Genomic DNA, 12433 nt, shown 5'->3' with positions numbered 1-12433 from the left:
GGGGAGGCACGGCTTAGCTATGCCAAGTACAACCCCGCCTGAAACCGGTGGGTACTGTTGTATTAAGGTAGATGGAATACATGGGCCAAAGGTGTAAACGTAACCCAGTCACTGCCCAACATTAAACAGTGTTAAACAAAGTTCGGGGTTTGGCATCCAGAGACCTCAGCCTCAGTGGCATAGCTAGGGGGGCAGTGGCTGCTCCCAAACTGAGCACAAGTGGCGCCTTGTCAGTGTGTTGGCCCCTTTTAAATTTTCCCCTGCTGCGGCGCTTTAACTCACCCGGCGGCGTTCCGGGTCTTCGGCGACGGGACCTTCACTCGCCCCAGGTCTTCGGCGGCACCTTGGCGGCGGGACCTTCAGTGCCAAGGACACCTGGCGGAGTGAGGGCCTGCCGCCGGCGCGCCACTGGGTGAGTAAAAACGCTGCCACGGGTGGTGCCTTTTTTTTTGGATCGCTCCCCCTGTTCCCTCCACCTGGCTACGTGGCTGCTCAGCCTACTTAATAACCATGGCAAACACACCACTAAAATCCTGTAACCTTTTATTAGCAAAGCAGAAGAGAAGGGAAAAGAGCTAAAGCATTTGAACTGCAAAGTATTAAGTAAGGCTTTCATTTTAACAACAAACCTTTTTTCCTTTTCCCTTTAGCTGAAGAGTGTTTTTAGAAGGAAAAAACCCCTTGTTTGAGAGTCTTTTAGATGGTAACAAAGAGAGTAATAACCGTCCTTTGTGGGGAAGAAGTTAGTTGAGATGGACTGGAGCTGTCGCTGTCACTGTTGTTGTTAAAGTCCAATCCCCTTTCCCAGGAGACAAAACAAGACAAATACACACAAAAGGGGAGAGAAAAGAAAAGCAAATGCATCTATCACTAGTGTTGACATTCACTTGCAACCTCACTGCTGCAAGAACACAGGCAAGGCACACCATCCTATCAGGCATATCAGATATGGTAAATTCGTACCAGCATCAGGCTGTTTAGGACATTGCTTTTAGCTTTTTTGGGGTCACAGGCTTAGAGGAGTGTTACAAAATATAGTCTTGGCCGGCTAAACCAGACTCTCATTAGACAGAAGGAAAAAGCAGAAGGGTAGGACAGAGAAGGGATGGGGTAGAGAAAGGACACAAGGGTGGAAAGGCAGGTGGCTGTGATGAAGTCTGCCATTCCAGGTGGTGTTTGGATTCAGCCAGAGCAGGCTGTGTCATCTGGTATGGGGAGATAGTCAGCCCCCACAGCCCCCACTGCAAGGAGCCACTCTCCCTTCCTCCTCAACTGCTGCTGCTGTTCTAGGCTTCCCTTCCCCGCCCCCGCATATGTTTCCTTTCCCACCACTGCAATCCCCTAGTCCACTAAGGGGTCCACTCACCCTCACCTAATTATGCCTAATTATGCACTCTACTGTAAGAGGAGTGTAAATTCATAAGATGTCATAATAACCTATAACAACAAATGTCGATGGGAAAGGGTATGAAAGGGAGACAGAAAGACTGAATTAGTCCAAACTAGAAGTCTGGCTGATATAATTAAAGGACTGCCCTGGGTGGGAGGGCCAAAGCCTGAGCCCCACCGCTCTGGGTGGGAGCAGACAAAGCTGAAGCTCAAGGGCTTCAGCCCCAGGCAGGGGACCTGAAACCTGAGTCCTGCTGCCCAGGACTGAAGCCCTCGGGCTTTGGCTTTGGCCCTGGGGCTCGGGCTTCAGCAAATCTAAGCTAGCCCTGGCAACCCCATTCAAAGGGGGCTGTGACCCACTTTGGGATCCTGACCCACAGCTAGAGAACAGCTGACCTAGAAGGATGTGAGTATAATTCCACCAATAAACTGTGCATAGGTCTGTATAGAATTTTGATATGGTCGGGTATTCATAACTTTGCTGGTAACTTTAATAAAACTTGTAAAACAGACTAGACCGTGTTCTTGTGACTGTATGTGTGGTCACTATCATTGGTCTTTGTGTTCCCAGAGACTGTAAATCTGAAGCAACTACTGGAGGTGACTTTCACTGTAGCCAGCAGAGCCGAACCCAGGAAGGTATAATACCACATTACTAAATTCACTTTAAATAAAATAAAAGGCTACAAATGGGAGCCCAACAAATCAGGCATATCAGTAGGTGACATCTAAATACATACATGGTTAGAACCTTCTGATAAGGAGGGGAATTCTGAGATTTTTATGTGCAAAACTCATAGTGTTTATTCCTGCCTTCAGGCTCATGTGAACAGGCACAGGAATTTGTACCCAGATGTGTGGGCATAATAGTGTGCATTTGGCCCATAGTTTCACTGCTGGGGCTCAGTGTTGAGACAGGTCTGAGTTGGCATGGATGGAGGGAGCAAAGGAATGGATCAAGGAGCAGCATGCTCTGGGAACAGCTGAGGGTCCTTGTACCATCTTTAGCAAACATTGGATGGGATTTATTTTTTCATCTCAATGAAAACAATTTAGGAATGTGTAAGGGGACTGAATTGATGATCAGAGCTAAGGAAGATTTGGGGAGAGCCGTGATTTTTCTTGGGGGTTCATTATTTGGTTTGAAGTGTTGCAATGAAAGGTATGGTGGGGAGCCATGGAACCTCCTCAGGTTGATAGGGTAGGGGGCCACATGAAGAGGGAGGTAGCTAGATTCATATGTAACCAAGGAGGGTTAAGCAATTCCTCATCTGGACATATCTTACTGGACACCCAGGTTATTCAGGGAGGATGGGGTACACCCATCCAATGAGGGAGCAGATATATTTGTGTCCAATATTAAGTAAGGAATCAGTAAATATCCGGGAACCTGGTGAGTGAGCCAGCCAAACTAAATTGCTGGCACCTCCTTGTGGCACATGTCCAGTGCAGGTACTCATTGTGGAAAGGATATGGTTATTGGATAAAATGGATTGGAAGAGGATTTAAAAGAAAGCATCCCATAAGGGAGCCGAGGAAGGAAGGTTTGGAGCTCCCACAACTGGAACAGCAGGGAGTCGCCCCTCCTTTTATAAAGCCCCCATAAACCTTATACAAGGGAGGGCGATGGGGTCCCAGGTAAGGGACAGCTGGGACCAGGTTGTGGATTTTGTGGAAATAATTAAGGAAAGGGCTCTGACCTGCACTATTTTGCCAGGTACTTCCAGATATTTTATGTGAATAAAGTTGCGGCCTAATTAAACCATATCCATTGGATCTGGTATTTCTTCTGGCGTGGCTGGAATATACTTCTTACTGCATTGTGAATGGAGGCCATGTATTGTTACACATGCCAAAGACTATAAAGATTTTAAGAGGAACAGCAACCCCAAAAAACATTTGCAGCGAGAGCAACCCATCCACCAAAGCCAGAGAGCTGGTCAGTGGTCTCTCTCTTCATGAGGACAACACCAGAGAGGTCCGTGAAAGAAGACTGTTGGTCTACTGGGCTCTTCCATGGGTTTAGAGTTACTTTTCGGAGCTCTTTCTTCCATAGTTTCCCATCACTTTATTAATGGCTGCTGTTATTAGTATAGTGCTAGTGATTTACTATATTTAACCTGTAGTTGATTTGTTTTCTAGCATGGTTTGGACTTTTTATTTTGGTCCCCTTGTTAGACAGTACCAGTGATGAGACTTGGACCCGCTGTAGGGTCTTTGAAAGAAACACGCTGGCTTATCTGCTGTCACACCTTAAAAACATACATTGTGTCTACAACCTCAGACTCCCTTTCCTCATTTTGTCTATGCAAATTTTGGTTTAAAGTCACATTGCTCTTCTACTGGTTCCCATCTCTCCCACTGAGGATCACTGGTAGGGGCAGATTAGAAGCCCACTGTTTTCACTGCAGCATAAAGAGTGCCCACAATGGCGGTTTTCTGCTTCATGACTATCCTGACCCCTTGCACCGTAGGCGAAGCTGGTTCTGCTGTACAGTGGCAGAATGGTCCTGTGTCTTCTGTCCTATAATTTGAGCATGCCGTCATTCAAACCCCCAGCCACGCTGACTGAGAGAAGTTCCAAAGTGATAGGAAAGTGCTGCTGCCCGTTCTCTCTGTAAGAAAGACCCAGCAGACGCTGTCACTCCTTGTGCACCCACCATCATCTTTGAACTTCAGATTAGTGCTCCACTATGACTGGACCTTGTGGTGTAGAATCTTTGGGGCACAGAGCTCGCTACTGAGCTGTTCTTTGCTAGAGGTCATTTCAGCATGCATACATCATCCTTGGCTGCCTCTGTCCCAACCTATTTGGTGCAAGTCTGGGCACATGATGTGGTCATGACCTCTCGCCACAAACTAAAATTGTCCAAGATGGCTGCTGCCCTGATTCTCCCAGGTGAAATTCTGAATGTCCAAATTAGACATTCAGACAAGAGTTTTGCAGGGCAGTTTGTGTAAAAGTTGGGGCCTGTACAGTTTTGAGTACTTCAAGCTGATCAAAAGTAAGAATTATGTAAACTAGGGCTGTCAATTAATCACAGTTAATGCCTGCGATTAACTGAATGCAAAATTAACATGTTAATTGCATACCTGTGGATGGGGCACGAGGCATTGGCAGTAGAGGGGCTGAAGCAGCCCCAGGCCGCCGCTCCCTGGGCAGCAGGGTGGCTGGAGCCCTTTGCCCTGAGAGCAGCTGAAGCCCTGAGCAAGGCTGAAACCCAGAGCCCCCAGCTGTGACCCTATATTTGAAAATATAGAAAATGCCCAAAAATATTTAAATAAATGGTATTCTAATATTAACAGTGTGATTAAAACTGCAATTAATCATGATTAGTTTCTTTAATCTTGCAATTAATTATTTGTAATTGACAGCCCTAACAGAAACATGTCACAATGTATTATAACAAATATCTCCCCACCCTAATAATAACTCCAACTGGTCACAAGCTAAGTGTTAATGAAACAACCGAAACCAGGTGGAAAATTAGAGTATAAGTTAGGTTATAAGGTATTGACAGTATAAGGTTAATCTTTCCACCATCTGTTTACTAGGAAGTGTATTCTGTTACTTGCGTGAGAGCACGTAGGTCAAGAGTGAATTTTATGCAGCTAGTACCATGGTTCCTCTCCTAATATTTAGTCACTGGCCTCTCCTTAGCTCCTGTTTCCAAACTGATCTGATCATTCCCTGGCTTCCAAAACCCTCTTGCACAATCTCAGTTGTGGGTCAAGGAGCTCCATTTATCTATTAAGTGACTTCACTTATATTCCAATTTTTACCAACTGAGAGGTATATTCAGATTGCAAGAGAATCAATAGTATGAAAAAGGTGTTTGAAGTTCTTTGAAGAGATACAGCAGAAAGACATGAGAACTGTGATGCTGCAGAACCTTAGAAGCAAATAACATCATGTACTAAACAAATAAAACCCACTATAAACAGCTCTGGTTTTTCCTCCATTAAGCAGAGTTATACAAATGTTATATTGACTCCTGTTCATAATAATAATGTCTTTGATTCCTAAACACCATATAAGTTTTAGCATGAATTCAGAGTCCATTATGTGCATGTTATTGCAGCATGTATGCACAAACCAGTGAATGCCTCAACACTTGCATTGTAGTTTTGGAGAGGCAAGTTTAAAGGCTGATTTTTGAAAGTTCCCTCCCATATGTTCCTTATACTACACAATGACAGCATTATACTCTATTTACAGCAGACACACTTTTTCAGAGTAGTTTAATACAGTATCTCAGAGGACCTGTCACTGTCCTAGAAAGACTTTTATTCATTCTACCTACAATGACTCAAGGTGGCAGGAAAAAGTGATGTTGTTCAGAGGGTCTTGCTTAGGTCAGCTATCCTGATACCTCTAAACTGGAAAATGCTGATTGATTCTGGGACTGTTCTGGAGGCAGTACTTCTCAAAATTAGGAAAGAGAGAGTAGACACAGGGTGCAAAGATGAATCTTCAGAGCACAAGAAGATTATGCTGTTCAAGTGTCCCATTATCCATGACAGTAGAAGTTGAGAAGAATAACCAATTGTCAGGTTGTTGGACTGGCTGAATTGTGATAAAAGACTAACAGATAAAAAAAATGTAGTTTGACTAAGCAATGACTAAAGGGCACGATAACGGTCTATGAATGCTTGGTGGATGTTTACACCTAGAAGAAAGAGGAAAAATTTAGTATATTAAGTCAGTATGACTAGGATGGATGTGATGAAATTTTAAAAGAGATATTTAGGCTACCAAGAAAGTCTCAGTCAGATATATTAACCCATCAAACAATTTGATAAAGGAAGGGACAGAGGAGCCACCACCTGACACAACGAGGCAGGACAAAATACTAGAAAGGGAGAAACTTGACGGCCAAGTGGGACTTTCCCCATCTTTAGACTCCATGATCATCACAGAACTGAAGGAGCGCTTCTGTGATTGGCACTCAGCTCCCCACACTTCACATCATACAGAGTGGAGGACTGATCTGAGATGGCACTTCTACAACATAGAACAAAGAACAGAATTACAAGAGCGGAGAGATCGGAGTAGGAAGAAAAGTAAGGGATAAAGGGGTCAGGTAGAAGGAGCACTGACTATGTGAGAAGAAAGCGTGAAATGGGGACAGTGACCTAGGAGAAGAAGCACAAAGGAGAGAGGGGAGGAGAGAGTAACTAGATAAGCTGTGGACAAAGCAGAGGTGGCCGTGGAAGAGGGGAAGGGTGACAAAGAGCTCTATTGCAAATCACTGAATTTTGTGAATTAGCAAGTCACCAGACATGTTGGAAAGGCAAAATAATGTGTCACAGGATATTTTTTGTTTAGGTTGTCAACTTTAGTTTAATTGCACTCATTGTAACATGTGATGGTACACAAGCAACTATAATGCAGTCCACTTTGTAAAAACATGAAATCTCAGTAATATGAGCTCTGTCCCTAACTGACTGTTGAGCAATTGGGATACCGTTTGAATTTCTTGTGTTAATTATGAAGAGTGCGGTTTAGCACAATGTGATTATGGAGGTTCTGCTGTATTTTCACTGGCTCCAACCAAGTTCTAATGCACTAATTAACCCTTTACTGCATCTCCTATTTTTTCTAGGTCTTACAGCTGCAGCATCTCTTGTGTCCCTGGCTTGGGCTTTGGCTTCCTACCAGAAAGCCCTTCGTGACTCCCGCGATGACAAGAAACCCATCAGTTATATGGCTGTTATAATCCAGTTTTGCTGGCATTTCTTCACAATTGCAGCTAGGGTCATTACTTTTGCTCTCTTTGCCTCAGTTTTCCAGCTGTACTTTGGGATCTTCATAGTCCTCCACTGGTGTATCATGACCTTCTGGATCGTCCATTGTGAAACAGAGTTCTGTATCACTAAATGGGAAGAGATAGTGTTTGATATGGTTGTTGGGATTATCTATATCTTTAGCTGGTTCAATGTCAAGGAAGGAAGGACACGTTGCAGGCTCTTCATATACTATTTTGTGATCCTTTTGGAAAACACTGCCTTGAGTGCTCTCTGGTATCTGTACAAGGCCCCACTGATCTCTGATGCTTTCGCCATACCAGCACTGTGTGTGGTGTTCAGCAGCTTTTTAACTGGCATTGTTTTTATGCTGATGTACTATGCCTTCTTTCATCCCAATGGACCAAGATTTGGGCAGTCGCCAAGCTGTGCTTGTGAGGACCCTGTCGCTGCCTTCACCATGCCCCCAGAAGTGGCAACAAACACTCTAAGGTCTATCTCTAACAATCGGAGTGTCACAAGTGATCGGGATCAGAAATTGGCAGAGAGGGATGGGTGCGTGCCTGTCTTCCAGGTAAGGCCCACTGCACCTTCAACACCTTCATCCCGGCCGCCAAGGATTGAAGAGTCCGTCATTAAAATTGATCTGTTCAGGAACAGATACCCAGCCTGGGAGAGACACGTGTTGGACAGAAGCCTGAGGAAGGCTATCTTAGCTTTTGAATGTTCCCCCGCTCCTCCACGGCTACAGTATAAAGACGATGCCCTTATTCAGGAGCGCTTGGAATATGAAACCACTTTATAAAAAATAATAAAGACTTGAAGAAGCTACAAAGTTACAGTCCAAATTAAGGGTTGACAGTAGGGCTGTGGCAATAACTAAATTGCATACTACAACAGAGCAGCAAGTGGTAGTTTTCATAGTCTGGCTATCATCATGATTATCATTTGATCCTCTGTCTGCAGTCTGTCTGCAGTTCACTTATAAAGCAGCATCACCTGAGAGCCTCAAAAAACGTATTACTTCAGCTGGGAAATAGACCCAGCTCATGACTCCTTGCTGCTATGAAACTCTGCTACACAATACTTACAATCAACAGGAAGATTCTGATGAGAGCTTTCAACTTTAACCAGTAGTGCATTTTACTTTAGAAATGAGTAATTGATATTTGCTTATTTAATGACAAAAAAATTGTCAAAATAGCTTAGCTGTACCAGGCAATGTTGCTGTTATAGAAACTCTGGTTTCTGCAAAAATAGGAGTATAATCCTTAAATCTCCAGCTGATACACCATTCAGTTTAGAATAGATTTGCAAAATAGTTCTCAATCAAAAAAGTACACTGTCATGTTTGCAAGCCTATCAAAGGAGAGTAAACTAGAGTCTGATTAATCAGGTAATAAGCATTAGTACCAACAGAACTGCTAGTTTTCTATAGAATTCAAGATTCATTTTAATTAAAATTTCAGTTACTTTTGACAGAAATCCTAGGCAGCTCACCTCTGGCTTTCAGCAGGAACAAGGAGCTCTAGCCCTTAGTGATGTAAATTAAATGATAATCATGATTCAGTGTTCAATTTGCAAAAACTGGAACAAGGAAAAGAAAGAACAAGGAAAGTGTGGGTTTCATACTCTGAACTTTTGAGGACCATGTTCAGATTCTGAGAGGAAAGCATCAGGATATGAACACATTGTAACTTAAATCTGTTTCAGGACTCAGAATGCATGGCTCTGTGTGTGAATGTATGCAGGTGTGATAAGAGACGCAACATGCCGTATCCTTCTAGTGCCAAACACTGTATAACTACAAGATTGATATTGTTGCCTGAGGGACAGAAAATGAATGGCATGAGGCCTACAAGAGCAGGAAGCAGGAAGGAACAATCAAGTTCTCCACATGTACAGACAGCTCTGTTTTTTTTCCCCCACTCAAGGTGAAAGTGATGTCTTTTAGAGGCTTTCAGCCACCTGTTAGTAAGTATATACAGTCAAGTACAATTAAACCAAGCTATGTGGAAGACCCTCTTGAAACTATTCAAGACATGGTTCCATATCTATCTAAAAATGATGTTGACTCACTTGTAAAATGAGTGTTTTTGCTGCAAGCTTCTGGGTTTTAAATGCTATACCTCCCTAGGTATGATCAAGTCAATGGTACCTTCTTTCTGTTAAAAGTATCCCCTGATGGTGCTTTCAGTTGCATTAAAGATGCAAGTCAAAATTTGATAGTATTTTTTTTAAAGCTGGTGCAGAGTGAATAACTCATGGATTATTTCAATATTTTTGTAAAGTAAAAATATGGTATATAATAACGGTGTTACTTTTTATAAACCGCAAATCTTTTAATACATCTCATTCTCTTTAATAAGATAGAATTTAAGAACTGGTCCACAAATTATATCAACTGGCCTCCACAGATTGATGTAAACATGTTTTTCACACATTATGGATTTATTTTGCAGTGTAATGCCATATGAAAGCCTACATGGGTACTTTTAGAATATTCCATAAAAAGTGAATCCTGTTTCAAGTATAGGTGGGTTATAAAGACACCAAAGGGTTTCCATGAGAAACAACTCGGTATAACTATGTCCATCCATTTTAGGAAAGTGGAGCACAACTGTTTTAAGCAGCATTGTCAGAGTGGAGAAGAGCTGTGATTTTGATATTTTAACCACTGTCAGGTATATTAAGTGTAGTCACTGCTGTATATGTTCCTGGATACGTTTAGTCTTTCCTGTTATAATATTTGTAATATGAAATAATAGAAGTTACATTGCATATGGTTTCTTTGTATACATTCAATTAGCCATTTTCAGTACTTACATAATTTTTTTATTGCTGAAATGTTCAAAATCTGTTGTTCTTTGGTAGGGGCAAGATCCTCAAAACAAAATATCTCTGAAAGGGCAGGAATCTGCAAGAGAGAAAAATAGCAAAATTTTACTGTGACCAGAAAAATTGCCCAAGTTCGAAGATTTGCATAGATGTTTGCAAATTAAGCAGTAGCCAGTTGCATGCATGGTCATTTTTAAATGAAATGATCATTTGATAGTTAGAACATGAAATCTTATAAGAAGTGATTTCCCCCTTCCACAGGGGTTCACCTGATTATTCAATAGACATTATTCTGAATTTGTCAGAAAATACACTGCTGCTACAACCAATTAAAAAGTTTTGGGGAATCAAGTCCTTTGTCTAATCAAATTCAATAGAGCTTTCATTCCATAAGCACACACCAGATCAACACGTAAAAGAAATGATGTCTATACAAACCAAGCAGCCCAAGTTTTTCTTACCTGAAACATCAGGGACTAGATTCACAATGGCTATGTCCAGCCTTTAAGCCACACTGGCATTCACAAAACCACAGTTCAGCTACCATTTAGTCCTGCAGGTGCTAAAATCCCTAAGTACCTACATTTCAGCTATTAAAGTCCCTGAGGTCCCTCACATTCTTCTGCTGGGCATGCAAACAGTCACCTAAGTTCTGACACCACTAAGCAGCTTGGCATCATAAGCCCTAGTGGGATTCATAAACTAGGCTCTCCCCAGCTGACTCAAGCTGGTAGGCATGTTCAGAGTATGCCTAACCTCACAAAAAAGACAACCTGTGGAGGAGGTGGTTCCCCTTACTTTTACCAGTAGTCAGCATGCTCACTTTGCGTGTGTGAGACCAAGGTTCAAATCCCTTCTCTACCTGCTGTAGAGCAGGGATTTGAACACAGGTCTTCACTCTTCCAGATGGGAGCCCTAACCATTGGACTATAGGGTATTCTGGGATGAGTCTGTCAATTTCTTCTATTGGAGCTGTTCCACCACCTTTCCCTCCTCCTGGGTTATTCCTGAGAAAGGACTAATCTGGTTTAAGTGCCTAACTCAGGGAGAGGGCTCACAGTTGTAAATCCCAAGTGGAGACAGGCACCTTCCTCCTGCCCAGAGTTAGGTGCCTAAGTCTCTCTGAAGCCCCACCCCTCTCCTTAGCCTTTCCTTCTGGCTATCTTAGGTAGCTCCCTGCTCTGCTTGCTGGCTTCTATTAATCTCTTCTTTAGGCGCCTAACTCTCCCCATTCATTGAATAAGTGCCTACCATGGGATTGTGCATTCCACGAGGTGGCAGGGTGCCTAAAAGTTAGGTGTTGCAATGCTGAGCATTTTAACTCCTAAGTCTCCCTTGTGAATCTAGTTCCAGGTCTTTTGAAAACGATACTAGATATTGACATCTACTGGAATAATTAAAAACCTGCACGTGTGAAAACAGTGTGCCGTGCTTTTCCAAATCCTAAATCTAAGTTTTGGTGAGGCTTACAGAAGCACTTTGTTTAAAGGAACTTTGTCAAAGTCCAAACTTCGCATCACAAGATTTTTGCTTTGGGTTTTTTACTTTCTAGAGTTCAGTTTCTCTAGTCTGCCACCATTTTTTTTTCTAGCATGCATAGCCTCTCTCTAGAAATTAATCCAGTTGTGTTCATGGAGAAAGAAGCATTTTATAGTAAGTAAAATTTTGATCCCCCAAAACTTCATTTGTCACATTCGTCAATATCACTGATAGTTGGAAAGCGATCAGAATACACATTAAAATCTATCTTTGCAATGAACTACATAGACTGACTGTTTTGCCATGAACAGTCAAGCTAAATAGTGGTAAGAACATTTTTTTAGGAGTTCTCTCTGTTAAACACAGCCCATTCCAGAAACCTCAGTACGCCTTATGAATAGTTAATAATGGACATGCACTATTCTTTTTACCACAAATGATAGTTTTAGGATTAACCAATAAAGTTCAAGTAGGATGGCAATAGAAAAAACGAAATGTTAAAACTTAAGCTTTTGCTTTTGAAGTAATCAAAAATCAATTCTTTAACATTCCATTGCAGAAAAACAGGAAAATGATATAAAACACATAAATAAATGAAAGCTCAAAATTATGCTCTGGTGGAGGAAAAGTATTGTACTGCCTCTGTGTGTTAGAAATTAATTTCACATTAGCCTTGTCTAGTGAGCTGTGCACATTTACCAGTAGATCTAAATGAAATGGAGCAGTTTAAACACTGTCCTGAAACATGGGCATTTTAAAGTTTATGGGTTTATATGTTTCAGAAAAGACCATTTAAATAACTGCAAACCAGTCATTTAAGCACTAACACTGATCTTTGAAAAGGGATTCTTTATCATTTTAACATGCAGTATGTTATATAAATATTTAGTTTTCATTGTTATCATAAATATTCACCATTTGCCTATTTGTTTCTAAAAAAGCTTTTCAAGTGATTCTTCATTGTTCATCTTTCCTTGAA

General features: G+C 41.9%; 1 protein-coding gene across 4 annotated transcripts in view; it reads left to right on the top strand.

The window, feature by feature from the left end:
* XKR4 (XK related 4) overlaps nucleotides 1-12433 on the top strand; it is a 314292-nt gene that overhangs the window by 279381 nt on the left and 22478 nt on the right. For 3 of the 4 annotated variants that reach the window (XR_012157213.1, XR_012157211.1, XR_012157212.1), the window contains exon 3: nucleotides 6996-9111. Coding sequence is in view for 1 of the 4 variants with exons in the window: in XM_073331149.1 (XP_073187250.1) it covers nucleotides 6996-7942 (947 nt within the window). In the remaining 3 variants the exon portion in view is untranslated. Of the gene's footprint in view, nucleotides 1-6995; nucleotides 12425-12433 lie in introns of those variants that run through there. The other variant, XM_073331149.1, reaches the window with a different exon arrangement.

Source organism: Lepidochelys kempii, chromosome 2 (genome assembly GCF_965140265.1).
Source record: "Lepidochelys kempii isolate rLepKem1 chromosome 2, rLepKem1.hap2, whole genome shotgun sequence".
NCBI lineage: Eukaryota > Metazoa > Chordata > Testudines > Cheloniidae > Lepidochelys > Lepidochelys kempii.
Note: the sequence above shows the minus strand (reverse complement) of the source record. Positions and strands in the feature narration are given on the sequence as shown.